Below are 27,560 nucleotides of genomic sequence, written 5' to 3'. Positions count from 1 at the left end.
ATTAAAACCAGTTGCAGTGTCTACGCCTGGATCTATTGTTCTAGTGACAGACTCCCTGAACTCATTATAATTTAGACTAACAGTGACAGTTCCTGCTTTTAGCAAAACTAAGCTGACTAGGGATAAAATGAAATGAAGTAAGTGTTTAGTAACTCCGAATAACCAACAGAATTTGAAAATAATTCAGCAGAATTGCAGTGTACTACACCAGCAGTCCTTGACTGTGGTCGTCAAGTCAAGGTAAATGACCCGTAGCTCGTCCCCATAATCATATTAAATCATGTTTTTAGTTAGACCCTCGCTGAGAACTGGACATAGGTGGTGATTCTTGAGAAACCTTGAGTGTTGATAAATGCAAAATGTTTGGAAACTGCTGGTTAAACAGATGCCACAGCTTGTTACACCTGGCTACAGCAGGTCCTGCATGTCCTGTCCATGCTCACATGGGATGTCTTCCCATCACGCAGCCCTACCCGAGGGGCACACACGCACACCTCCTACTTGAAGGAAGAAGTTAGGACTACTGCTACGTGCAGTTGTTTCGGGCTGAATGGATGTGCTGAGATGTGAAAACAACAGTTTCTCTAAGCTAAGATCATTTCCTCTGCTCATTTGTGTCAGGAAAGGGCTCGGGAGGCAACATACAGCTGCAACCAGAGGACAAGAGTCTCCCATCAAAGTGGAAAGCTGTATTACAGCTGGCAGTATCTTAGCACAGTTTCTCTCCCTTGGGACAAAAGACATGCTGTTAATCTAGGAAAGGTCCATTTAAGAATTTAACCCAAGTGGGGCGGTGTTATGTCAACAGTGAGAAAGGGGGAGGTGAATGACTGAGCTCAGAGTGTGAGGCATGACAATTAACAGGTTTGAGCAGGATCCTGGGGAAAGCGGTGCTCACTAGAGCAGGAATCTCTGGTGAAAAAACAAGGACAAAGTCAGGACTGGTTAATACATATCTACTGTATTTATTAATCAGTTGGATTATATAGCTGGTGACAGAATATGGTTGAGTGCCAAGAAAGTCAGATCTAATTTAGCAGCCTGGGAATAGTGAACTTTGGCATTTGTCTCCCGCTGTCTGCTTCCCCTTTCCTGAATTTCTTTGTCTTTTTCTCCTTTTTCCCACTTTCTTTTCCTTCTATTCTTTTGTCTCAAATTATTTCTCAAAGCGTTTTCCCTTTTTTGTAATGAACCAGCCAGGGCAGCCTTGGATTATTTCCCTTCTTTTAGTTTTGCTCAGTTCAGCTTCCTTAGATGCTCCTTTCCTGGCCCTCATCGAGTCCCTGGATGAAATCCCAGCTGCTTTGAGAGTCCCTCACTGGGCAGAGATTCTCCTCTGTCTTCCTCCAGTTTCCTCTCTGTATCTGTGTTTTTTCCAATTACTCAAACCATTCATCTTGCCCATCCCATCTGCTCACTCGCTCTCATACCCAGCTATGGTTCAGTGTGAACTCAGCAGGCTGTAAGATTAATTTCTGCTATTAACTGTTTCACTTGTCTGGCCACTTCCAAGCTTCTACAGAAAGCAGGCTCTGTAAAGCACAATATTTTAGAGGACTGATGAAAGGCAAACGGCAATCTCCACTTGACCCTACAGTGCTGCTCAGCAGTGAAGCACGATCGTGACATATCGAGCTTTCTAGAATCTCATTTTGTCAAGTTTTGCTTTACCACTGCTTGTAAATGGAAGGAGCCACATGGCACTGGTAGCCAGAGCATCAGCTTCTTTCTGACCCCACGCAGTAAAGGCTGTAGGCGGCAGGATAGGACAGACAGGCTGGTATGCCAGTCCTTGAAGTCAGTAGCTCAAGTTGTTTAGGTGCAGGCACTCTACATGGCACAGCTGGCACCTCTTCCAGAGGCCGTTGATAGCTGTCTCCTCCCTCCAGCCTGATCCCAGCCTGCCTCCTGCCAGCAGGCTCTCGGGCAATCCTGAGCTTGGGCTTCACACTTGAGCTGTGAGAGCAGAGAAGTAGGACATGAACCCAGATGAGCCCTGGCTCATCACACGTTGTAGACCCACCTGTAGGTTTCTCTTAGAGGTCTCTTCTTAATAATGATATAGAGCAGCTTCTTCCAAGGAAGTTGTGTGAATGCTAACAGGAGAGACAAATTTGCTTTGCCTCTGTCCCAGGATGGCTCCACCAGAGTCTGCTGTCTACATATGTCTTTTATAACTTTTAACATGAGAAGTATAAGCTCTGAAATGCCTGCTTGTGTTTCCATACATTACTGTTGTGTTGGTATGGTTGGTTTATTGATAGGGACGAAGAATATTTTCCTCTCATTCCAAAGATGAGAGGAATTATTTGTCCATGAAGAAGAGCCTGAAATTCAGACGTCATGTTCAGGGTCAGAGAAGAAGAAACTGAAGTACTGAATGAATTTTACCTGTTGCTATAGAGCGTACGGGAGAAGGAAAAACCATTAGTTGTATTAATGTTTTCAATCAATGTCAGCATAGTTTAGCACTGACTCATTTCAGGAATTAAATTTATCACGCAGTCCCTGAAGTTCAGGCTGTCTAACACAGAGAAATCAAATCCTCACTGCTCAGATGAAATCTCCAGGATCTTACCATAAATAAAGCACATTCAAGAGTTTCTCCAGGAGATGGCAGCAATATACTGCAAGTATAACTGAATGAACACTGCAGGAGTCGTCTGAATGTTGTGCTGTGGGGCACTAGGTTATTTTTAGATTTCTTCGTGTTAATCTTTTTAATTTTTGTGTTGCCGGTACGATGGTATGCATTCAAAGTTCATAGCATAGAATATGCACTGGTGTGCTCCTGCTATTGGTCTGTTACTTGTCAATCTTTCGTCAGTGCTGGTAGTTTTAAGGAGGATGCAAGATGCTTAAAGCATCACTTTTAGTCTTACTCCCACAAATGTGTTAATGATAGGGTTTATTCTTAGGTGGCTTTTGGAGCTGTTCCTGGAGGAAGGCACGGTGCAGGCAGGGCTGCTGAGAGCAGGCTGGCAGCTAGCAGAAGCCCGTAGAGGGCAGCAATAAACCGAGCGCTGACTGGGAGATGCTATGCCAATAGATGGGTCCCCTGACTTAAATAAATGACATTTTATTAGTGATAGATGCCACCGAAATAGGTGCTGCATGTGTATTTGTAGCCGAGGAATTTTTCTGGAGTTTGAAGGCAAAATCCCCCAGCCCAGCGCTCGTCTTTCAGGATCTCTCCCGACTTCCAAAAAATGACAAGCATGATCCATTGCCACCCACCAGAGTTTTAAAGTTTCCTCGAGAGGTCAAGAAAACGTCCAGACAAATAAAATTACGTCAGGCGTCCAGGATGTGACACAACCTTAACAAAGTCATTTGAAATCATTTGACAGTAAATTTCCCCGTGAGTTCCTAGCCTGGGGCACGGAGAATCCTCTCCTCTCCTCTCCTCCCTGGACAAGCTTCTTGCCGACCATCCAGATTGCAGCACGCCGAGTACGCGCAGGGTCTTGATGTGGCCTGATGGCCTCCTAAAGGCGATTCAGGGGCCTGGCAGAGCCCCCGCAGCTGAGTCGGCTTCCGTCAAGAGCTTGACATTGAATGTATCGTGTCATGCAGATGGTACCTCAGAGGAGTGAGAGCTGCCATTTACAGCACTGATGACAACAACTGCCGAGATCAGTGGGATCTTAAGATTGCTTTAATATGACTGGCACCTAGCAATTTAGCTCACATTGTTTGTGACAGGGTGTCACTCTTGCACTTGTCTGGGGATGAATGATAGAGGGTTTTAAAGCGTGGAGCTTCCTCTTTTGGAGGAAATTAAACCGCTGTATGTACTGATGCAGAGAATTAGATGCCTGCCACAGCAGGGTGTGTTAAGAGAGAGCTTTGCAAAAGCCTGGTAAAAAGTTTAGTCTGTCTCGTATGGGCAATGACCGTCAAAATTACCCCACCACCCCCAGGCCCTGTAAACACGCCGTCAGCACACGGCATTTGTAAGCGCTTTAGATTGCCTTGTCGTGATCACCCGGTGCCATCTTAGCTTTGTGATTTTCTTCAGGTTAGTCAATATACATTTGCTATGTGCAGCTACCGGGAGAAAAAAGCTGAACCTCAAGAGCTGCTGCAGCTCGACGGATACACTGTGGACTACACCGACCCGCAGCCAGGTACGGGGCCGACAGCTTGCCGCTGTGCCCGCAGGTGCTCGTGCTCGCCACGCTGCCTGCGGCTCCCAAACAGGAGTCCCCTCTCTTTCTCCCCCTGCTTGCAGCTGAACTGTGATCAGCATTATTATAAATATGTTTGTGTTTATACTGATCATTAGCTATGCATGACTTTACTATAAATAGATCTAAGGAATTGAGCTAGGAGTTGCACCAGAGGAGGGAAAGACTCATCTTCTCTGGGGAGCCTAAGTGAATTAGACGCTTAAATCCCAGTGAAATTTGTTTGTGAACTGAATGATCAAATTGAGTGATGATCCTAACCTGTGCCTTCAGGTTATATTCCCTAAATAAAAGGTTAGCAGCTATGCCTGTCTTTATCATAGAAAATATTTGTGAGACCAACCCAGCATTTTTGCCTGTCCTATTTTCTCTCTGATAGATGTGAGTGAGTGGAAGAGGCAGGATTAGAAAACCCCCTGGTACCTGGAGGTACCTGTTGAGTGATGAGACCCTTCTTTGAGTGGAGGAGCACCACATTTCTTTTATCTCAGTGGGTCATCATGCTGAGCGTGGTGATCCTCACTGTGCCCTGGATAGTGGCATCCCCAGAGGAGATGAAGAAAGACACAGTGGGTTGGTTGTGTCTGGATTCCAAGTTAATTCCAATGTTAAGGAGATGGGAAGATGGGTGCCAAATCAGGGCAAAGACAGAAATAAGCACATCACCCAACCACCTTTAGTGTGGTGTGAGCACTGATGCACTCGCTCTAATGGGAAACCCCCCACCGCATCCCCTCAAAACCCACTTTTAATGGGCTCCAGTGGTGCCACCTGCACAGGACCTGCACAATCGGGGCTGTAGGTGAGAGAAGCAATTAATACCAGTGTGTTGGGGCATGTTTTAGTAATCGCAGTGCAGGGTGCTACCTGTCAACCAAGCGGGCTCTCTCGCAGGTGAGTTTGATGCAGGGGAGGGGACTGAGCTTGGCCAGGGGCAGCGTGGAGCTGGCTGGGGACACCCAGGGCGGCAGTGGGGTGGGAAACTGGGGGAGATCCCTTCGCTGCTCTCAAAGTCTGCAAAACTCCGTTGTCACTTCCTCTCCTGCCAGGTTTGGAGGGCGGCAGAGCATTCTTCAACGCGGTGAAGGAAGGAGACACGGTGATTTTTGCAAGTGACGATGAGCAGGACCGTATCCTGTGGGTCCAAGCCATGTACCGAGCCACCGGCCAGTCTCACAAACCTGTGCCGCCTACCCAAGTGCAAAAGCTAAATGCTAAAGGAGGAAATGTACCCCAGCTAGACGCCCCAATCTCTCAATTTTGTAAGTAAATAAGTTCTCCTAGAGAGCAGAAGTCTTTGATGGAAAGATTTTCTGCACTGATGTAAATCAATATTCACACACATGTTTCTGACTCCAAAATGAAGTTTCTTTCATTACCATTAAGCTGCTTTTTACATCAGTGGATACAGAAGCAGTTAACCTGTGTGTTCAGGACAACCAAACCCAAGAAACAAAATTCCTTGGGGAACTTGTCAATGAGTATTTTAAAGTGCAATACTTGATGGAGAAGAGACTGGGATCTGAGAGCTTGAGACCCAGCTTGCTTTCTGCAGACACACGTTCTACCCCCATACAATAAACTGCACACCCAGATCAGAGCGATTCATTAGTGCCATTAGCTGTCTATCAAATGCATCACGTGCTCAGAACTACAGGTGCAAATCTTGCAAGTATGAAATGCACACACAAAAAGAGGTCTCCTGTTGAATATTCAACTGTAGGAAAACATATGGTATTTTTAACAGGTTGCTTTGCAGGCCAGTTAGATGTGAATTTAAAGCAATCATCTTCTAAGTCGTAGCTATGCTGCATGTCCTGTGCAGTTATACCCAGTTTGCTTAATTTGAAATTTAGAGCAATTTCTTTTGTCTTGCAAATAATTTGATTATAAACCAGATGAATGCCTCCTCACTCATTTTTCTTGAAGGTCTTGATCACGCATCTGGAGCCCTTTTGTTATGTAACATGCAGCAGTTCTTGCTAGTTTCAGCAAAATTTAAGAATTAATATCATTAAATGTGAGTAAAATAAAGAAAAGTTGTAAATATTAGCAAGTTCTTCTAATTAAATCAGATTCTAAGATATAAAACAGTCACGGTAAACCTGTTATGGAGTATTTTGTTGTAAGGAACTCAGAAAATTTGCCCCTTGCTTATCAATATCATTTGACTGTCTTTTATATTGGTTTAACTTCTTCATGTATTTATGGAAAATAACAATGCAAGACATACAGCTGTGCAATCAGTGTTACAGCAGAAAACCTCTGCTTGCTGATTTTTTTTTTTTATCATCCACATGCTGCATATTTTGGACTCCCTTCTGCCTTGCATTGCTGCTGCTGTCAGTGAGGACATAGCATGATGCAGTGTGGTAAACCTATAGTCAGTATTTTCATTTCAGTGACCCTCATCCTCTTCATCCCAGTCAGCTCACTGACTTTGGGGGTGCAAGGTGTAAAGGATTGGGGTCAGGAAGGAAGGAAGGAAGGATGCCTCTCAGAAAGCCAAAATGGGAATTAGGAATTGGGCTCTTGCAAGTGGGAAGTTTACTGGCTGTGATTAGCCTCTAGACCTGGCCGGGTCGTGCTGACCTGAGAGCATTCCCAGGGGTTGTATGTCCCTCTGCCCCAGTTCTTGGATGTAGCAGGCCCAGATCCTTCCATGGCTGCTTTTTTACATGCTAAAAGCTTCAAGGTGTAGCAAGACAGATGCTGCTTGTGGCTCACTCTCCTAACAAGTGATGCTGAAGGATGCTGTTAGCTGTGTGGTTGATGCAAAGAGGATGTACTCCTGCTTGTCCCAGCACGATCCCTGTGGATTAGGATGAGGGCAGTGAGAGAACATCAAACTGGGGAAGCACCTTTCCCTCCAATCTTCTCACATCCCTGCAGACCTGGAGAGTTTTCCTGCTGGGTAAATTCCTGATGTTTATGGAATTTTCACTTTGCCAGACCAATATGTGGGGTTGGGTGAAGGACAGACACATCATAATTGCTGGCAACAGCTGTAACAAGGTCTGCCAGAAGTTTGGGGAGGGAAGGGGAATGCCTGGGGCCATGTGTGTGGAAGAGCTGAACCCCCCTGCTTAGGTTACCTGGGATGGGGAAGGGGCAGCTGGCCTGTCTGCATCCTTGCAAGGGGACAGTGAAGTCAGTGACTGAGCCCAGGAGTCCTCTCTGCATCTGACCACAGCCCAGCACGTCCACTGGAGACTTGTGCTGCTCGTGGTCCTGCAGACTGTATCAGCCTGACTGTGCTCAGAGCTATAGCAATGCCACAGGTTTGACCTTGTTTTCCGTCTCGCTCGCCTGACAGGAGGCAGGGGTCCTTCAGCCTCGCTTCTGGTGAAAACAGCCAAGATTTCACCCCCTGGTCCCTCCAGGCCATCTGAGGGGGTCAGGATCTGAACTCAGTTTCTCTCGCTTGTTCTCAGGCTGATACCAGCTCCAAATCCAGATCATTCGGCTTTTTTTATGCCACCACCTTCTTTCCATCCACACTGTGTTTCGCCCATAAACGGGGTGGCTTCAGGCCCCCCTTTTTGCTGTGAGCACTGGGAAACCCTCTTGGTTGTGTTGTGCCAAAATCTGGAAGGGGTAAACCAGTCAGCTCATCGGTCTGATGATGACTTGCTACTTCAGCATCCTCTGGGCTAGTGTGTTTTGTCCTCGGTCTTCCTTCCTCCACCTCCTTTGGATCTAGATCCCTCTGACAGCTGTTTGGGCACAGGACATTCATCCTACAAGAGGAGGAGAGCAGCATGCCATAGTACACCTTCAGCTCAACAGCAAGGGCTACTCGTTTTTCATATTCCAACATTAGTACATGGCACTGCTCCTTGCAAAAGTCATCGGGCACAGCAGTTAAATAATGAGAAGTAGAAGTGAGTCATGCATGGCACACATGATGCCTTGTCAGGAGTCTTAAATGCACAAATACATATCTCAGCTCCTTCAGTCTTGAAATTCAAACATATCAAGTATTGCATTTTTAAAAGGGTCTTGGTTTGTTATTGGGTTTTTTTGGCTTGGGTTTTTTGGTTTGTTTGTTTGAGTTTTTTTGCCTGCAGAAAGGTAAGGACTTTTGCAATACATTTTATTCTTGTATGTTTATATCTGTCATATTTTTTGTGCTTTATTAGAGGCTATGGTGAATGAGGATGTGCAAAGAAGTAAATGTTAAGCCATTTGATGAGTAACTGTTGTTAGAGCTTTCATGTTGTAGCAGTCCGAGATGGCACATGCGCATGCATGCACATGCAGAGAAAATCCAGCCCTTCGCTCCTGTGATGGAGCTGTCTGTTAAACAGAAACTTGAGAACATATTTTGCTGTTGGGGAAACTTGGGAGAAATAGTGAATTCATTTCGTTCCCACCTCTTTTGACTTAGTAAATACAAAGTTCGAGCAGCACTCAAAATTCTCATCCACAGTTCGATAGCAGCACTTGACTTGGAAGTAAACAGACAGCTCCGAACCAGGGTGGAGTTTATTTTATTTGCAATTTAAGTACTGAAAAAAAATAGATCCTGCTATTCATTGATTTTTGTATGACTCTACAATTCCTTTTATGTGGGTGAACAATACCTGTTAGAGTGAAAAGTTTTGCTTTTTTTGTTTTGCTACAATTTAAAAGAAGAACTCCATTCACGCAAAGCTGTGCTTTTCTCCAATGTTTGCATTATAAAAGAAAAAACCCAAAACTGTTCTTGTTTACTGTTGAAATCATGCACAATATTATAGTCAATAATGCTGCCAATACATATTACACCTTTTGGCAATATTTAAGCTTCATAAAAGTGGTCACTTGTCTGAAAGCACCAATCTTTGTTCGTTCTGTGTTAGTGATGCATCAAACAAAATTCCCAAACATGCTCAACGTTCTTTTTTTTTTTTTTTTTTAACCCCTTTTCTTTTTAACATGAAAGATTGGTCCGTACTTGTTTTACGTATCACTTGTGGTTATATTTCATTTTTTAATGTGTGTTTATATTTAATGACTGTTAATCACACCATATACAAAGAGTTGGTTGTTTTGAGAATTTGTAATGATTTGTTCCCCCATAATAAGTAGCGAGGTTTATTGAGCTGCTTAAGAAATTTTCAGCCGTTAAGTGGTTTTTTTTTTTCGGTTGGTTTGATTTTCTTTAAGTTTCTTTTTCATTCTTTGCTTGAACCCAAATATTTAGCTGCTAGGTTAGGGCTCCTGTCTGCTTTCCTGAGCCTTGTTGCTAGTCTTTATGTTATTCTGGTTTGTTCCTTCTTACCCTGCTAACTTCTAGCTGGACTCAAGGGTAAGTGCTTCCCTGTAGCTAGCACAGCTCAGATAATCAGACTAGATTATCTGACATATGCAATGTGCTTTTTTTTTCTCTTAAATCTTTCTCATGTTTAGATTTTGTAGTACAAACTTTCCATGTTATTTTCCTGAATTGAGGTTTGAAATGTAAGTTTCCATACTGAAATTAGGATGCATGTGATGTTTGCATAATTGCCTTCTCTCCCTGGCTTTCACATTGGCATCAAGTGATCCTCTTAGTAAAGCCAATCATTAACATTTCTATTTTTCATTCCAAGATGTAAATATTAATTAACATCACAATAAAACTGTAAATAATACCTTCTTTTGTTTCATGGAATTTACATCTAGTTGACTGCTTCCTGCCTGAAAACAGATCATTTTGCACTCTGACAATATCCCTTCTCTCTGTGCCGATGATTAGCTTGGTGCAGCGCACCAGTGTGTGGGGCTAAACGTGGACACCTCAAAGTGTAGAAGAATAGGGCAGGAGACCCCAAGAGAACCAGATGAGGTGCAGGACTCCACAGGAGCCCCCCAAAAAAACCCTCTGCATATGCCTTCTGAAAACAAGCCTGAGTCATTGAGGTTTGGTAGTTGCCTCTCCCGTAAACTTGGTAGGGGATGATTTCAGCAGCAAGTGGCAGCTCTGTGGGTCACCCTGGGTTTGGAGGTGACGACTTAAATACATTAGTCACAGAGGGGTGCTGCTGGTCCCCCAAATTATCATAAATTAATGTTTTAGCGTGGGTCTCAATCACCAATCTGAGCAATGCTTGCGAAAGAATAAGCCAGGGGAATTACTATTTTACCTATTCCCACTGGAATACCTCCTTTGAAAAAGATAAAAGCCCAAACTTGTGCTGTAAAAGAGCTTCTCCTTAGCCTTTGTTCAAGTCTTAAATACACCCAGTATAAATCCTTTATTGGTGTTAAAAGCTGCTTCTCTAATACCTGGTGAGTGCCTGCTTTCCTTAGGAGGGAATAGCATCAGTGGGTCATGAGAGCTGGCAAATATGTATCTGGAGTATCTGAATGCAATTATGAGAAGGAACAGGCGGTGTCATCCCTCCTGGCCATCAAACAAGACTCCTTTTTTTCTTCTTCCTCCTTTTGTTTCTGTTTTCTTCTTTTTTTTCTGTGTGTGAGTATGTGCGTGTGTGTATAAATATACCCCTGGGCAGCAGGCAGAATTCCTTCTCAGCAGACACTTTCTTTTTTCTTTCTTTTTTTTGTTTTCCAAATGTTTGGATTTCCAAAGAGGATTCTTATCAGACTTTACCGAAAAAAAAAAAAAAAAAAAAAAAAAAGTTTAATTTGATGGAAATACAGATTTTTGCCACTTTGAAAGAAAGAAAGAAAGAGTGAATGAATGAATGAACTTGGGTCTGGCAACATTACATGTATTTGCACTACAATGCATTGCTATCCTATTAGATTATTAGTTTTGTGCTTTAATTGCTTTATTTTTTTTAGATAGTTAGAGATATCATGAGAACGCTGCTGTGTCTTCTGTATTGTCAACTTGCAGATGCTTCATTGCAGGAATGCAGAATTAAAATGTTAATTCAGTTCTCACATAACTTGCATGAATTTAAAACTAGCCTGTAAATCACTTCTACGTGCTTTAAGAAGCATGGGACTCTAACTTACGGAATACAAATTCACAGGTTTCCGCAGTCATCTAATTCAAAATATTTTTAAATAGTTATAAAAATGCTGTGAAACAATGTTTTATATTATAAATAGCTGTTCTAAAACTGTGTTTTTAACTTGCCACACAAGGAATTATGTAAGTGTATACTACAAATTCTTATTCATTTAACTACCAAACATTAGATAATTTAGATTTCAATTCAGTGCCTAGTGTGTCTGGTGATTTACAGGAGCATTCATAATCGTTTATTAAAATTGTACCTCGAGCAGAAAAGAATTTGTTTGCGACAGGGGAAAAGCCATAAAACACAGGAATAATCAGCCAATTAAATTTAAAGCTATCTTGTAACGTGGAATAATATGAAGGAAAAAAAAAGAGCTCTTAGATATCCAGCTGAGAGGCGAGTTCAGCCTGCTGCAGCGGCTGCAGCTCGTGGCGGGGAGGAGGTTTGCAGAGCCCCGGACACACACACAGACACAGACAGACACACACATATATATATATATATATATATCTCACTTTTCAGAGGTGGCAATGCCATAGTGCACGGCAAGGAGGGGACTTGGTAAGTCACCAGCCGACACTGCCAGCAGCTCGCTCACAATCAACAGCCTGGCGTTTTAAGTCCCAGTACGTTTGTGTTTCCCCCACCACCACCACCTCCAGAACACCGGTATTTGCTAGTAAAACCTCTCGCTCCACACGGCCGAACAAAACGAGGTTTCTAGGCGCTTCCCCTGGGTATTTGTTTAACGAGTCACAGCCCAGGCGTGTCCGTTAGCTCGGCTTAGGCGGCGAGAGCCAGAGGGGACCCCGCTGGCCCTCGGAGCCCGCGGCAGGTTGTGGTGGGCACGCCGTCGCCCGCCCGCCTGCCGTGGTGCATTGCCAGCGAGCATCATGCAGGCTGGAAAACTTCTCCCGCTTTGCCCGGCCAGGCCAGCGAAGAGTTTTCTAGAAATATCTGTAAATGAATAGCTGCCATCAATCATTGTCATTCCTTTATTTCATGTCTCCTGATGAGGTTGACTAGTGTCATTGTTTGTTACTGTCCAAACCACATCTTCATTCTTGTAATGTCAAGCAGATATGACAAGCACACATTTTCCAGATGAGTAAGATACAAAGTCACCTTTTAATTTACAGTTGTTTGGGTTTTTTTGTTTGTTTGTTTTGTTTTGTTTTTTAATAAACAAACGTGTCGTAAAATTTACTGGATGTTCGGTTGCCTTTGGTACTAAAACAAAGTCACTCATTAACGGAAAGAAATAAATCCAGAGTAAGAAATTCTTAAAATAAAATGGCTACCTAAAGCCTTTTATAACAAGAATTCTTTTATGGAGCTTGTCCCCCACTATTAACTTCACCGCTCTCAGAGCAAAATCTGCCAAAATTATTGCTGGAGCAAAAGAAATGCAGAGGGCAGGGAAATACATTTAAAAAAAGAATGAGAGATTTGACTGTTTTGTCTCTTCCTTTTTAAATAACAGTTAGATAAAGAGAAATACAGCCCTCAGAGGACCAAATGGTGGGACAATCCTTTGATTTTCATTATTGTTGTTGTTGAAATCTTTGTGTTCCTGACACTGGCAGATTTTTAAGACTCTGATTTCAAACACTTGTAGGGAGTGTGTGTGTGACAGGGGGCTGGTTAATGGAGTCAGTATAAAATGCAAACTGGATAAAAATGAACAAAATAAACCTGGCAGTCTTAAAAAAAGACCGAAATGTAGGTGACCAAGTGTAATATAAAAGGCCAGAGTCTGCAGTTTTCCAGAAGAAAGGCTCGTGGAGTCTGTGCTGCCCATTTCCCTCTGCTGGCAGCCTCCCTTCCGAGACCACCATCAAACACCTTTCAGCTGCAGTTGTGTTCAGCTTGTTTAAATATGTAAGATAACTTTTGTGGGCCTGCAGCAGCATTTTGGCTGGGGCCCCGAACAAAGAAGCACCAGCGATCTTGGCACGGCACCTTGGGAAGGGATTGTAAATTACTGGAGCATCATATAACTTTCTTTCTTTGGTTTCTCCTTTCTTTTTAGGTAGAATAACAGAGCAGGGTCAAAAAAGCAACCGTATTTGACTGAAACAATTAATTTAAAGTACTTACAAATTAGCTGTACAGTCTGGTGTGAATATTAGCCATTCTCATTTTGTGCTTTGTTTAAAATCTCATTCAAACTGTACAAGCCATTTTGAAAGAGGGTAGATTATACATAAAACTTATTTCATATGCAGATGTTGGCATTATTTTAAATCACAGATCAGCTGTCTGGAGTGGAGTAATAATATATTTAGATCTACCCTTTTCTTTTTCTATTGCCTAGGAAGTTTAATGCTTTCGGTATAATTGGATTCCTAAATTTCATTTTTAAAAACGAGTCCATTGGAAAAATCAAAACGCAAAAATCAATTGCAAGTTGCATGACATGCTTATTTTCTAACGATTAATTAAGGGAAGGTGAGTTTAGTGTAACATTGTCTTTTTTAACCAGCTCCGAGTTATTCTTAAGAATTCTAAGCATCTGGCCCAGAGCAGATATTCCATTTGAGAGAAATATGTGTATGTATTACCATTCTCCAAAGACATCTCCAGTTCACACCACGCCAGCTTTATCCTCTGCAGCTCTGCCGATGCGAAATGGTTTGCTCACGCCAGAGCTGCAACGCTGGGCTGCTGCAGGGAGAGCTGTGGCTGGTCATCTTCCTTCCCATGGCAGAAAACCACATTTTAAACCACTGACCGAGCAGAAGTCATGCGGCTCATACTTTTTTGGTCACTTGAGCTCATGCAGTGCCATTTCTGATGCTTCTCTCTTCAGGTGGTTGTTCTGAGGTGGGGAGATTTGGGGCAAATGGGCTTTTGAGCGGGCACTCCAGTGGGATGCTCAGTAAGGTGTGGCTTCAAAGTGGTTAAAGAAAGTAAAATTGCCCCTGATTATGGACAGTCACGAAGGCTGTTTAATCACAGTGTCTGTTCTCACGCTTGGCAGGGAACTGTCTGTGCCCCTTGGGCAGGGAGATTTTAAAAAGCCCAGGACAGACCCTCAGCTCCATGGAAGCCAGCAGAGCTTTAGTCAGTTCACACCAACTGAAGGTCTACTCTGTGCCCACCTTGCTCAGAGAACATAAAGTGGGGAAAAGATAATTAGTCTGGAGTAAAAAATACTAATTTCAAACATGCTTTCTAGCACATATGCTCAAAAAAGTTCACCAGCTAAAGGGCTAGAGGACTCTTCAAATTTCCAGCTGATTTACTCAGCTCTCAGAGCCTCGTTGGCTGAGCAGGAGGATTGACAGTGTATCAGGGCTCCTAATTGAAAAGTAATAAAATCTCTGAGCGAAGCTGGCAAATGAAGGCCTCCAGCCAATTTGTCAGCTTGCAGTCAACTCCGAGGAGCTGGGCAGAGCAGCAAGCCATTAAAAATAGTCTGATAATATCTGTTAAAACATTTTGCGGGCACTAGGGATGGAACAGCATAGACAAATTCTTTAGGAGTGAATGCAATCAGATCGATCTCGGCCCAAAGGGACAGAGACAGTGGGGCAGAAAGCTGCCAGAACGGACAAGGAGCTGGCCTGTGCTGTGAGCCCAAGGGCTGGGTGGGTTTTGCATCCCACACCCAAGGATGCTAGAAAGGTGCCGTGAAGGTGATGTGCTCATGGGGGAGGTGGTCCCTGTCCCCCCAGCCAGTCCTCATGCTGCCACATCACTTGGCACCACTGGTGGCTTCTTCTGTCCCTGTGCTGAATGCATGGAGCCGCCGGTGGAGGCAGAGGGGGGATTTGGGACCAGGGAGGGAGGCAGGGGGGAGGCAGCAGGACCCGGCGCATGGTGCGAAACAGGGGAGTGGACCCTCAAAAATTAACCAGCTGTAGGAAAAAAAACAGTGTTTATTCATCAGAGTTTTAATGAGGAAAATTGCCAGCTATTGCTGAAATAAGTATTGCTAGCAGCTAATTGAAATGTTACATGTTTTAATTTGTCTGATTTCTTTCCAGTGGGTGATGTTATTTATATAGTTTGTATATAGCTAACGACAGACTATACAGAAAATGTAAAGATCGCTCCCAATGATCAGTAGTATCTGAGAGCACAGACATGAACGAGGTATTTAGGAAGACATGCCATCCTTCACAGCTTAATGTTAAATAGTAATACATGTATAAAAGAACACTGTCTCATTATCATTTAAAGCTCTTTTTGTTTTTTTATTTATTTTTTTAAATTAAGGATTTTTGTTTTTTCTGGTAAAGAGGGATTTTGTTTTAAAACAAATACAGTTACCATATACTACTATTGTGGAAAACTGCATTTTTGTGTCCTTTCAGCCACATTGTTTCAAGGCCACCCAGTTCCCCTAGGAGGCTATAAACAGGGGAAGGATTTAAATCCTATTTTCTTTGTCAAGGATTTGGCAAGAACCCATATAGTAGGAAGCTGAGCACGGACAAAACCGAGTGAAAGGTGTCCTTTAATTCCCCAGCCGCTGGTAGAACAAAGCCTGCTCCCAGCAGGGTCCCGGCTGGCCGCACCCAGGCCGGCTTGGCGGCTTCATTTCAACTGCTGAATTCGGTGTATTTTTAGTTAACCATGTTGAGATTAATTAATTAGCCCCTAGGAGTTAGTGCCTGTAAACGTCACCCAAAGCAGAGAAGTGTGAATACGTTGAGGCTGTTAATTCACCCAAAAATGGCAGCTCGTAATCCAGGCAGAGGAAATTCAGTCCCTCCGTCGGGATGACTGGCAGCTCTGCCGCACTATCGGGTTACTGCCTCAGTGACAACAAACTACATATCAATTTAACTTCTTAGCGATGCTTAAAAGAGCATCTTTTTGTTTCGGTGAGGTAGCATTTAAAGTTGCCATTAGGAAAAAAATTGCCGTGGGGAAACAAACATTGGCATTTGGATAAAGAACAACGCAACTGGTCTGATACCTAGAAAACCTAGTAAATGTAGAGAAAAATGCTACAGCTGTAACTTCATTAGAATGGCAGAATCTATTATAATTAACCGCAACTATCTAAATAGGAGCTAATTTACTTATGTGAGCCAAAATTCTGTTAACTTATAGCGTACTGTAAGATACAGAGTAAGTTCTTGGGTTTGTGTTCTGGTTTTAAGTACAGAATAAATGCGCTATAATGAGCAGTTGACAAGATGTTAATTCTAAAATCTTTTGCCTAAATGCAATAAGATAGTCCATAACTGATGCAAGTTGACAATGGGAGGTGAAAAGTGTACTGTATAGCCTGCAAAGAGAAAAGTTAATGGCAATGTAGGGAAGAGGAGATATTTAGCTTTCATGCTTCATACTGTATATTTTTTTCTGTTGTATTTGTCAACTAAAATGTCTTATATCTCTCTAAATGGTGTCTTTCTCTATATGTATAAATGAACAGATGCAGATAGAGCTCAAAAGCATGGCATGGATGAATTTATCTCTTCCAATCCCTGTAACTTTGACCACGCTTCACTCTTTGAGATGGTTCAGCGCCTCACTTTGGACCACAGACTTAATGATTCCTATTCTTGTCTGGCAAGTATATTCTTTGGTCTCTAGTGATATAAACATCAAGCAGCAAAGTCAAAGCTAGTGCGAGTGGGGGCTAATCCCCCTGTTGCTGGAAGACTGACTTCTGTTTACACCAGGTTTGAATTTGGCCCAGAGGTATTTTCTTTTGAGAGGCTACCTGCAGTGAACTGACTGCTGTTCTTCTCCAGTTGCACTGTCTTTATCATTTCTGTTTGCAATGCTTAAAATGTTTCTTCCTGCAAAGGCAAACTCCAGTGTGGGGATGTGAAGTAGAGAGCAGTGTTTTGCAGCCTCCTGCACTGCCTTCCAGAGTCTTCTGAATGAAAGAACAGGGGAAAGATGACGGTCTGGTACCACCTCCCATGTCAATGGAGTCCCACCAGGAATAATTGTGGCCCAGCTTTGTGTCTTTTTATGAGCAGGGATCCCAAGCAGGTAACAGATGGGATTAGTTGAATAACTGCAGTGATGCTGCAGTCTGTCCGTGCTCATGTAGTCGCATGCCCATCCTGATTATTCTCATGAGTGCAGGTTGCAGCTCTCAGCCCACTGCTGTGTAACATGGTCTATAGGACAGTGGCACTGAGATGCTCCAGGACAGTTTGTAGCCTTTGGCTTGGCGGCTCATAGGTACTGTGAGGGTTTAAATGACAAATAACCTTTAACAATACAACTTGAAAAATTAATTTTTAGCCGTTTCAGTGAGGAGGGTGAAGAGGCTCTTAGTTTTTGAGAAAACAACAGGATGAAGCCTTTCTAGAGGGGCCTGAAATGGAAGTCCTGTCCTGAACATGGCATGGGACAGATCCTGACCTCTGCCGCCCTCCTAGTGTTGCACAGAAACCTCCTCACTGAGGTGTCATCATGGGCTTCTTCAGCAGAAGGACCACCCCATCCTGATAGCCTTCATCTTTTGCCAGCTGTGCAGTCCCTGGAGCTGGGGCTCTTGAATGACTTGCTCTTAAAAGCAGCAACCTGGGAACACAACTGAGCAGTTGGGAGCCAGGCTGTCAGTCTCAAATCCTGCCCTCCACGTCCCCCTCCACCATGGTGCTCCTCTCACCTGCTCTGCTCCTTGCACCACACGCAAGGGCTGATCTCAGAAAGGCTAAGATCCAGTAAATGCCATGAGCAATAGAGAGTTGTCACCTTCCTGATGAGAGGCAGAGCTAGGAGGAATGGTTGTGGATGTCCCTTGAGGTAAGGATGGGGTGGGGGAAGGCTGCAGCGTGCACTTTACTTGCAGATACCCAAGTGGTACAAGTAGGCTTGGTGGGAGCATTGTCAGACCTGCAGCAGGTTTCTCACCGGTTCCATCGAGGTCTTTGCTCCGGCAGGCAGTGAATTTGGCATGCAGCTTCTGCTCCCCACGCATGGCTGACCCTAGGAAGACCATCCCCCATCCATGCATGTCTGAAGGTTGGCTTGCAGCTGGTTTGTCTCTGTGCAGTCTCGGGCCTGGTGAGAGAGCTGTGGCTGTTGAATTAAATTCATGGAGTGGTGCAAGGCTATCACTGAAAATGATTAACAATGTTTTTCTTCAAGAAACCCACCAGCCACTTCTGCTTATTATTGAGATGTTTAGGCCCTTGCTAGAAGCTACTGGAGCGGTGGAGCTCCCCTCAGCACCAAGACTTGTGCCTCTTCGGAGCAGAACATCACCAATTAACCATCTTCTTTCAAATCACCCATTGCAGAGCATTATAAAGAAGAGAATAATGGGCTGTGTTCACCTACACTTGGATTTCACATGCTTCTTTACTTACTGTGATATGGTTTTGTCCTGATTATGGCGTAAAAAACCAGACTGACCTCAAAATTTGAATTCAACTGCACAGAGCTCCCGTTGCTCTTGATATGCCCATGGGACATTGGTGATACCACTGTGCTGGCTGGCTGGGAGGAGCTGTGAGCCCGTGGTAAGCCTGCTCTGTCCACTCTGTGTGCCTCTGGGCAATTGTTATTCTCCCCACAGGACATTCCCATGCAATGTACTGCAGAGTTTTGCCTCGTCACACCTCTTCTTGTTTTCAAACGTGGACGTGGAGGTGCCAGGGAGGACTTACCCGGACACAGTGGCTTACCCTGACACGGAGGATAACTCAGCATCGCCTCCTTTCCATGGAACCAGGTTAAACAACGTTATCGTGAGCCCACTCACTGGCTGAGCCAGGCATCCCTATGAAAACAAACAGGCTGGCTGACTAATCTCAGCTATGGCAGAAGTGATGTTTGCTGGCAGAGAACACCGTGCTGGGGAAGGGGAAGAGCGCTGTCTGCAGAGCTTGCTGAGGGCTCCTTCCCATCGTCCACAGACTGGAAGCACAGTCTCATTCACAGCTCCTCCTGGACTTTTGGGAAGAGTATGCAGCTCTTTCAGCTTAGCATGGACCTCATACACGCATGAGTCTTCATTCCTGTCTGCTTGGATGTGTGTTGTTTCTGAGACTGCCCTTCAGCTCTTCCCAAGACTTCCCAACCCACTGCCGGCATCTGGCTCATGCAGCTGGGTCCCTGCTGGAGCTGTATTTCCCATGATGTGTCAGCATTCGTGGAATTAACATAATACAGCATGGCACGTACTGAGGAAAGGTGGTCTTCCAGAGTGCCCAGCCTAGCCGAGATGATGTGAAGGAGTTGGGTTAAAAGGTCCATGAGGCAGGCCACCAAAATGAACTTATTTTGTTTTTTCTATGGTAAATGGGAAAATTCAGCTACTGAAAAATGAAAATATTCCCTCAAAAATTCTGTTTTTTGGAAAAGCTGCATTTGCCATTAGAAAAATTGCCAGTGTTTCACCAACCCTGAGCGAGCCTTGCTGTACCCAGCTCCAGAGCTCCCGTTGCACTCCCTGCTGGTGCGTGGGACACATGTCCCCTTCTCAGAGCAGTTCAGCTTCTTGAACACGGTCAGTCGAGCTCCCTGTGCTCTGTGGCCTTCCTCCATTGTCCCCGCCAGGTTTCTTCATGCCATTGAAGACCATCTGGGAGACCACGCTGAGCTACACCTAGCTGTGCTGGGGAGAGACACCCGGCGTGTCATCACTATCAGCTGCGTTTGCCAGACTGGCTGGTTGTCAGCTGGTTGCGCCAGGCAAATCTTAATCAGGAGCCAGGATCTGCCTGAAGATGTGGGGGATTTGTCTGAATACCACCTTTCATCAAACCTTAGATTTTTTTCTGGAGCTGCGGGGAGCAGGATTTACTGCTCCTTTAGAGCCCCGTTCAGCAGCAGGATTTTTATTTCATACCTCTGCTGTGCAAAAGGAGACCACCTGGTCCTCCTGGGCTCTGGATCTCTCTGCCCATGCTCTCATGAGGTATCATGGTATGAGGCTCATCACTGAACCTCTGAGCTTCTGCTCAGGCTTCCCCTCAGTGAGCCATGGCAGCGATATTAAGTGGTTGCCCCCATCCCTTCTGTCCCCCTGAGGACCAGCACTTCTCAGAGCCCAATGCACGGGGCAGTGTGGCTGCGCTGGATGGCTGGGTCCAGCCTCCTGCTTCCTTCACCCCAAATTCTGGGTGTGGTACCTGGCTCCAGTGAAATTAGTGCCAGCCTTCCCACTGATGTCAGTAGGGCCAAGATTTCACCCCACAGGGATCCTCTCTATGTATTGGGTGAATATAGCGATTTCAACTGCATTTCTACCCCAGTAACCAAATGCACACGTCTTTCTATCACAGAACAGTTACAACATTTCTATATTTTTACCATGCCTGATCACCAAAGACTTGTGTGAAGAGAGGCAAGGTGAAGAGACGGTCCACGGATGTAACAAACAGGCAACGTAAAGAAATCCAGAATCAAGCATAATACCACCAACCAAAAAGCAAACAAAAATACCATTAAAAGCGGTGAAAGCAAATGTACCCCTCCCAAAAAATAGGCTTCCAGAGTGCCGTCCCATCTGCATTGTTCTGTGTCTTCATTTTGAAATGTGCACTTCTAGTGATCCCAGCACTGTAGCTACTCCCTATATCTATCATTTTCCCCTCATTATTTTAATTCTTTTCTCAATCTGTTTTGGAGTTGGCCCAATAAGGATGAGCAAATCCTTCTCTATGTCTTTGAGCTCTTAATTGATATTTCTTCAACTCTTTTCAAAGCAGCTATTTTGGCATCTAGAAAAGATTTGGTGTCATCTGAGTGGTAGAAAATATATTTTAATCTTTCACAGCAGTGTTGTTTCTAAGATGTAGCATTTGGGGTAACAGATGGGGTGGCAAAGAAGTTGCCTATAGGGGCAGTGCTCTGCCTCAACTACTCTCCCGCCCGCTGCAGGAACTTTTCAATTAAACGATGAAAGATTTTGCAGCTTGATGCATTCCAGAGCTGCGTCTTAGCAATTGTTTAGCACCCAAATTTCCATGTAAATATTGATGGTTTTGCAGCATTTTGAAAAGCAATCTACAAGAATATTCTTGTTCTCGCTAGCGCCTTTCCGGAAGGCAGAGGCGCGCTCCGCTTCGGCTGTCCCGGGACGTTCACCGGAGCCGTCCCCTCACGGGGAAGGACGTCCTGCTCAGGAGCCTGGACGTTGCACCACAAGCCGTGTGTCACCAGGCCCTCAGGACTGACAGACAGAAATAGTCTGAGGTTTCTGGATGTGTAAAGAAACCCTGCTCATGAGCAGAGCTTCCCTTGCTTCGATGCCGAGGAGGTGGGCGATGGCAGAGCGCGTTGCCAGCGGTATGCAATAAGGACAATGGGAAACGTCCCTTTCTGATATTGTGGAGCTGCCTTCCTCCATCTGCAGGATCTTCCTACCTGCCAGATGCAAGAGAAGTCATTATTCAGTGTAATCGTCCATGTTCTCCCCCAGATCAGTCTTCTTGCTCCTGGCCAAATGTACAATCCCATCCCCGAAATGAGATTACTGTTTCACGCTGTTTAAATAACCAAACCTTTGTCATCTCTTAAAGGTGTAAGTCTTTTTTTTTGTCTTTTTTTGCTAGGCACTGACATGAACTGGCCTAACTTTTCAGCATTTAATTGACATTTCCCTTTAATGGTAGCATAATATGTTTTTATTAACAGTTGCACTGTGTACATGCTGTGTTTGGGTGATGATATACAGATTGTATTGTTTTAAGAGTGACCTCTCTCCTTTTTTCCTGAACATAGCCTTAGGTTTGTATTTATTTTATTAGAACAGTTGACCACTACGCCTCCAAATCTGATAGCCTTTGTATTTAATAACTTATATTTAAAATCAAGTCTCTTTATTTCTAAACAGGGCTGGTTTAGTCCTGGCCAGGTCTTTGTGCTAGATGAGTATTGTGCACGTAATGGAGTGAGAGGCTGTCACAGACATCTCTGCTACCTCAGAGATTTGCTAGAGCGTGCAGAAAACGGAGCTATGATTGACCCCACCTTACTTCACTACAGCTTTGCCTTTTGTGCATCACATGTTCATGGCAACAGGTAAGGAATTCTTCTTGACTAGCAGCTCCCTGCCAGCAAGGGATGACTTTGTCAAATACAGGTTTCCTTGGATAATGCACAACAGTCCCCAATTTGTTTTCACAGTGGATGTTTGGCAGCAGCGCTTCTAGTGGCATAGTCGATTTGTTTGTTTGTTTCGTTGCTTGTTTAATGTAAGCAATAAAAATGCACGTAGAAGATCCAGAAATGAGGGGTTTTAACTTTCTTACCCAGGCACCTGGTAGATGCAGCTCTGGACAAGATAGAGTTGAAGTATATGTGACTGTCACAGGTTGAATAAATAGAAGTAAATGATACACTGTGCTGATTTAATTGCTGTGCAAGAGGATCCGACAAGTTGCAGCCCTGAAATTTTCAGCAGTATCAAACTTCAGTGTTTAGAAGGGCTTTAAGCTCTTGGGCACCCATGTCTCATTTAAAGTCCGTGTGACGTCAGTTCAGGAATTGCTTAGATGTAACTGAAAATTTTATTTTGCTGCTGTTGCAAAGCAATTGCAATTTCAGAAGTAGCCCATTCCTTTCTCTCAAATGTGACAAACCTTTGATGGGAGGAACTGGAGCTGTGCTTTTGCCTTTTCTATTTATTTTGTTGACAGCAGTAGCATCTATTGCAGCTTCTTTTTCTGCTTTTTTTCTGTCAAGTTGTATTATATGCTTTGAGATATCACTCTCTATCCTGCATATGCTGCTGAAGAAAGGAATGTTATAAAATAATTACATGTTTTCAAAAACTCTCTGGTAAATACCATCCCAAATTATGACACGCATTGCCCAGGTTTCACGTTGCAAGGCTGCTGCTTGCATTTGCAGTTACTTTCATACATCTTGTCATGGAAACCGAGTTTTTGCTTCCTTAGTTTCTTTTTTAGTTCTGACTTTCTTTTGCTCGTTCGTTCCTTCTTTGCCAATTGGTATTTGATTTCAGTTGTTTCCTTTCAGTTTAGTTTCCTTTTGTTTTATTTTGAGTTTTTTCATGCTTTCTTCTTGTTTCTTTCACTTTTGCTGCTGGCCTTGCCCCCTGCGTTTCAATCACCCCCCAAAGCCAATACATGGCAGAATTACTTGGTGGGTCACAGCCAAGTGCAGACGGCGAGGGGGGCAAAGTGTCTCATGCCTCTGCCACTGAAGCGGAGACAAAAAAGGATTCCAAAAGGGAGTCCAAAAAAAGGAAAGATTCCAAATCCCAGCCGAATCCAGAGCCTAAAAGGTAAGCAAAAGCGCGCAGTGCACAGAAGCGTGTTGTAGAGGGCACCGGGCTCCTCGGTCACTGAGCACACTGGGCAGTTTGCATCCCTGCAGCACGGGGAGACCAGCTGTGGCACTGGCATTCGGATCTTACACTCTCCTGGGAGTTGGATGGTGTTTGGGCACCCAAGTCCCATAGGGGGTCATGGCCTTGAGCTTTTTAGGTGTTTGTTTAGAAGATGGCTCACATGGTGTGTAGGGGATGAGACTGGGCAGGGGATACTGGCTGCCTCCATCACCCCTCTTCTATAGGCAGGGCTCATCCTGGCAGGAGGCTGTTTTGGGGACAGGACCTGGCTCAAAGCCTGTTGGCCCATAACAGAGAGGAGGTTGGATGCTGGTCATGGCTACCCTGTACACCTCTTCACAGGTCCAGTATAACCAGAGCTGGAGCCTCCTCTTCATCAGGGTTGGTGGCAGGAGGTATCTGATGGTACCAGCCAAGGTGACACCCTGCCATTCCCTCCCCATGGGACTGGAGAGTTGTTGGCTCAGGAAAATAGCTTGCTTTAAAACCTGTGTGGTGTGTAGACCCCAGTCCCGTGCCTGTACAGCTGCCCAAGACTGTGTGTGGTGGCTGCACCATGCTGGGAGACTGCTGGGCACTGCCAAAGGGGCAACCCGGCCACGAACGGGCTAATTGAGTAATTCACTTTAAATATTCCAAAAGGAATGAGGTGTTTTGCTATGACTTAGCTGTCTTTGGCTGATGGTTGACTTCACATCAGAAGGCTGAAGGTTCATATTCCTCGGTAGCTGCCGTCTCTCTGTTGCCTGGGGATTCCAGGAGGCTGTGCTGGAGCTGCAAGGCTGCGGCATTGCGCGTTCTCACCAAGGGCAGGCTCTGCATAATCACCCGGGAGTTTGGTGCAGAGACTGTGGGGTGCGGTTTCTGCCTTCTGCTATCGGGAGGTCACAAAAAGGGACCGCAGGGGGTTCTGAGAGAAAGCGCAACTCGTGTCTACCATCAGAAATCTGGATATCTGAGCAGAAGAGTCACGATTCCTGTTCAGAAAGCTGTTTAGGCCACATGCATCATGCATTTGTGAGCTGGCTGCCAGAGAGCGACGGAAAGCCAATATTTACCCATGCAGTCCTTACTGGCACTCGCGGCGTGTGTAAAGCCAGGTTCACTTTAGCTACATCCCTTCCTCCCACCTGCTGCATCCGTAAGTTGCTCATTGCCTTAGGGCTGGCCGTGCTCTCCCCAGGAAACCTACAGCTCATGGTGGAGCTGAAAACTTTCCATGTAAAATTTGTTGAGGCGGGAGCACGTCTGCCCCAGGACCTGGCACAGTGTCCGACAGAGCATCTTGGAGCAGCCGTGCATTGCGTTGTTATCGGTATGCACGGTGGTCTGGGAAAGATTCAAATTACGAGACATTTTTCTGTTTAACAAAGGCTGCTTCTTCTGTTGAAACTGAGAAAGTGTCAATTTACCTTACAGAAGGAAGTTCCTTCACTTTTAGACAGTAAAAGTCCCAAACGGGTGGTTTAGCTTTCCCCAAAATGAGGTTGGCTGTCAGTCAGAATATGCCACCCAGTAATGAAGGTCGAGCAGGGAGACAATTTCACGTGGCTATCAATCTCCTGTATTAGCAGCAGACAGTGATGGAGCTGAGGTGGGCTGTCTCTTTGTATCGTGTTTGCGTAAGGTCAGGCAGCGAGACAACAGTCGCTCGCAGTCAGCGGGGAAGTGCAGGCAGGCTGCGGTGCGGATGCTGAGGACAGCCTGAAGGTCAAGGCTGACAGGATGACAGGCATCAGCGCGGGGACGATGCCTCCTCGCCTGTCCGGCCCCCGCCTCGGTGGCACGGCTGCCGCACCGCAGCCGGGGTAGGAGCAGGACGGCTGCTGGTGGAAGTGCATCTCCAGCTTGGAGCTGACCCTGCAGCTGCAGCAGGTGAAATGGTCAAAATGGGATTTTGGGGACGTTTTGGAGCCCTCTTGCTTTGTATGTCAGGGTTTGGTCTCCCCACTTCCTTTGGGCTCATGTAGCTTGCTCAGACCCCTGAAAGGCTGACATCTTCTCTCCAAACCAAGGCTGTAAATCACTTGCTGTTTGCATGAGTGTCCCCTTAATTTTTTCTGTGAAGTTCATCCTTTTCCAAGTAAAAATGCAGTTAAATGTAAATTCCTTGTCCTAAGTTTCACCTCCTGCAGATACCTGAATATGTAACATGCAGGCTGTCAGGAAGGCAGGGACCAGCCAAAGATTGCTGAATATCCTCCTGATTTTCTGATACCCAGGTACTGGTTCTTCACTAAGACTGAGGAACTCGAGGCTTTTTCACTGGTATGGTCTCTAGTGAGTTGATAACAGGGGTTTGTCCGCTATGTATCACTGGATGCCTTCTGTAAAGTCCTGCCATTATGAAAACTGTTGTGATTTCTGATGTATTCACCTATGTGACAGGTAAGAAATGCATAGCGTTATTCAGGCATCCAACAACACACGCTGTGTGTTTATTGCTGTCTGTTTGCATTTGGTATCACCACCATAGTGTCGAGGCTGTTGCTTTCCTTTATCGATAGTCCTCCAAAAAATAGTGAAGGCAAGAAACAGGAATGGTTTTAAGAGGATGTCATGATTTGGGGTAAAATTATGAGAGGTTTTACATGATCGCCCAGGTCTTTCCCTGCCTTCTGTTTCCATGTTTGTGGCTGTCCTCACGTTGGAGGGCTATGACGTACTGCTGGTGTCGTTCGACACGCAGAGAAGTGATGTGTTAGAGGAGCCTCACTGCTTCCCTGTCTGTGCACAGGAGAGGTGTTGTGGAGCAGAAAGTTGAGGTCAGCTTTCCCAGGCCCAAAGTTAGCACCTAAACCTTGAGCAGGAGTTCTTGCCCCTTTCGAAGGAGTGGCTTTCAGGAGTGACCTTGGTTTTACATGTGCCTTTTCTGGATTTAGACATATAGTAACTACATTTTTAAATTTTATAACAAAAAAAAAAGACTCTCTGTGCTCACTCATCCCAAACTTTTAGAAATAAGACTAAAATATTGACTGTGCGCGTGCTAAGTATTAGCAGACATTGAGCAAAATCAGGATGCCAGACCGAATCCCCTCCAGTCTAATAACAACTGAACAGCATAATTCTCTGCGAGTTGTTATATGATTATTTGCCCAAGGTCCAAGCAGTTACAAGTCTCTCTATTAATTAATTTGGTATATTAGTGACTTGCCCTTTCATCTATAAGCTGTGTTTTACAGCATCAAACTTGTTTTCAAGAAGTAACTCTTTCATTAACATTAGCATTAGCTTTCATTAGTTTTTTACAGCCGTAAGCGAGCAGATACGATGTTATTGTCATAAACCTTGAGGAGTTGAAAAGCCTACATAACATATTTGTAATTTTTCCCATTGTATTCTAATACATATCTGGCTGTTTCACATATAGGCAAGATTTCCATACAGCTAGTTAAAAAACCAAAACAGGACATTTTTGGTCCCTTAAAAGAAGTAGGAAATATATGAACACTTTATCACAGTGTCTTCATATGCTTCCCACAGTACTTTGTATTTAGTTTCCACATCTCATTCAGATCAATCGCCCTGGCTGCAGTAAGGCAGGTTACAATCTGGCAGGGCGTAACGCCGTAACCTTTCGTTAGGTGCTGGCTCCGTGTCCCGACCAGCGCCGGGATGAGTCCGCGGTGACACGGCGTGCATTAGGGCTGTCTGTTGAATAGGATCTGGCATCTGTGCTGAAGGGCGGTGGGTTGCCAGCCACCAGCAGATAACCAGCCCTGTGCGGCCGGCTGACGTGATTCATTACAATGGGTGTAGGATGGCAGTGCTCAGAAACCATCCGGTTCAGCCGCGGTGCGTCAGGGGTGCAGATCGCACATGAGATGCGATGAGCCGTGACTTGGCTCGGCGCTGCGGCGTGGAGGAGAGCCCAAGCGAAATGAAGGCAGGAGTTGGGAGGATGAAATGGCTCCCATGCTCTGCAGCATCTTGAGCGGGCGGCTGGGGCAGCGCCCAGGAGAGCGGGCGGAGGGCTGGGCTGAACAAAGGGCTTTCAACCGGCATTTTCGCGCACGGTGTGAATCCCCAGAAGAAAGGGGAGTCGGGGAAAATCGATGTTTTGCTGAATAAGCTTTTTTTTCAAGGGGTCTAAACAGGTGGGCTCTTTCAGGTCAGATTTGCTGGGGGAGATGTAGGAGGCAGCAGGCAGGCAGCTGT

At 45.0% G+C, this 27,560-nt stretch overlaps 1 protein-coding gene across 4 annotated transcripts in view; it reads left to right on the top strand.

Annotated features, from left to right (window-relative positions):
* The window catches only part of CADPS (calcium dependent secretion activator), a 221,360-nt gene that overhangs the window by 116,874 nt on the left and 76,926 nt on the right, over positions 1-27,560 (top strand). For 3 of the 4 annotated variants that reach the window (XM_074835822.1, XM_074835820.1, XM_074835819.1), the window contains exons 10-13: positions 4,022-4,130; positions 5,240-5,452; positions 16,545-16,681; positions 21,918-22,105. In XM_074835822.1, coding sequence (XP_074691923.1) covers positions 4,022-4,130; positions 5,240-5,452; positions 16,545-16,681; positions 21,918-22,105 — 647 coding nt within the window. Of the gene's footprint in view, positions 1-4,021; positions 4,131-5,239; positions 5,453-16,544; positions 16,682-21,917; positions 22,106-23,168; positions 23,334-27,560 lie in introns of all 4 variants that reach the window. The other variant, XM_074835818.1, reaches the window with a different exon arrangement.

Source organism: Strix aluco, chromosome 11 (assembly GCF_031877795.1).
Source record: "Strix aluco isolate bStrAlu1 chromosome 11, bStrAlu1.hap1, whole genome shotgun sequence".
Taxonomy (NCBI): Eukaryota; Metazoa; Chordata; class Aves; order Strigiformes; family Strigidae; genus Strix; species Strix aluco.
The sequence above is the reverse complement of the archived record's forward strand: the minus strand, read 5'-3'. Positions and strand labels throughout refer to the sequence as shown.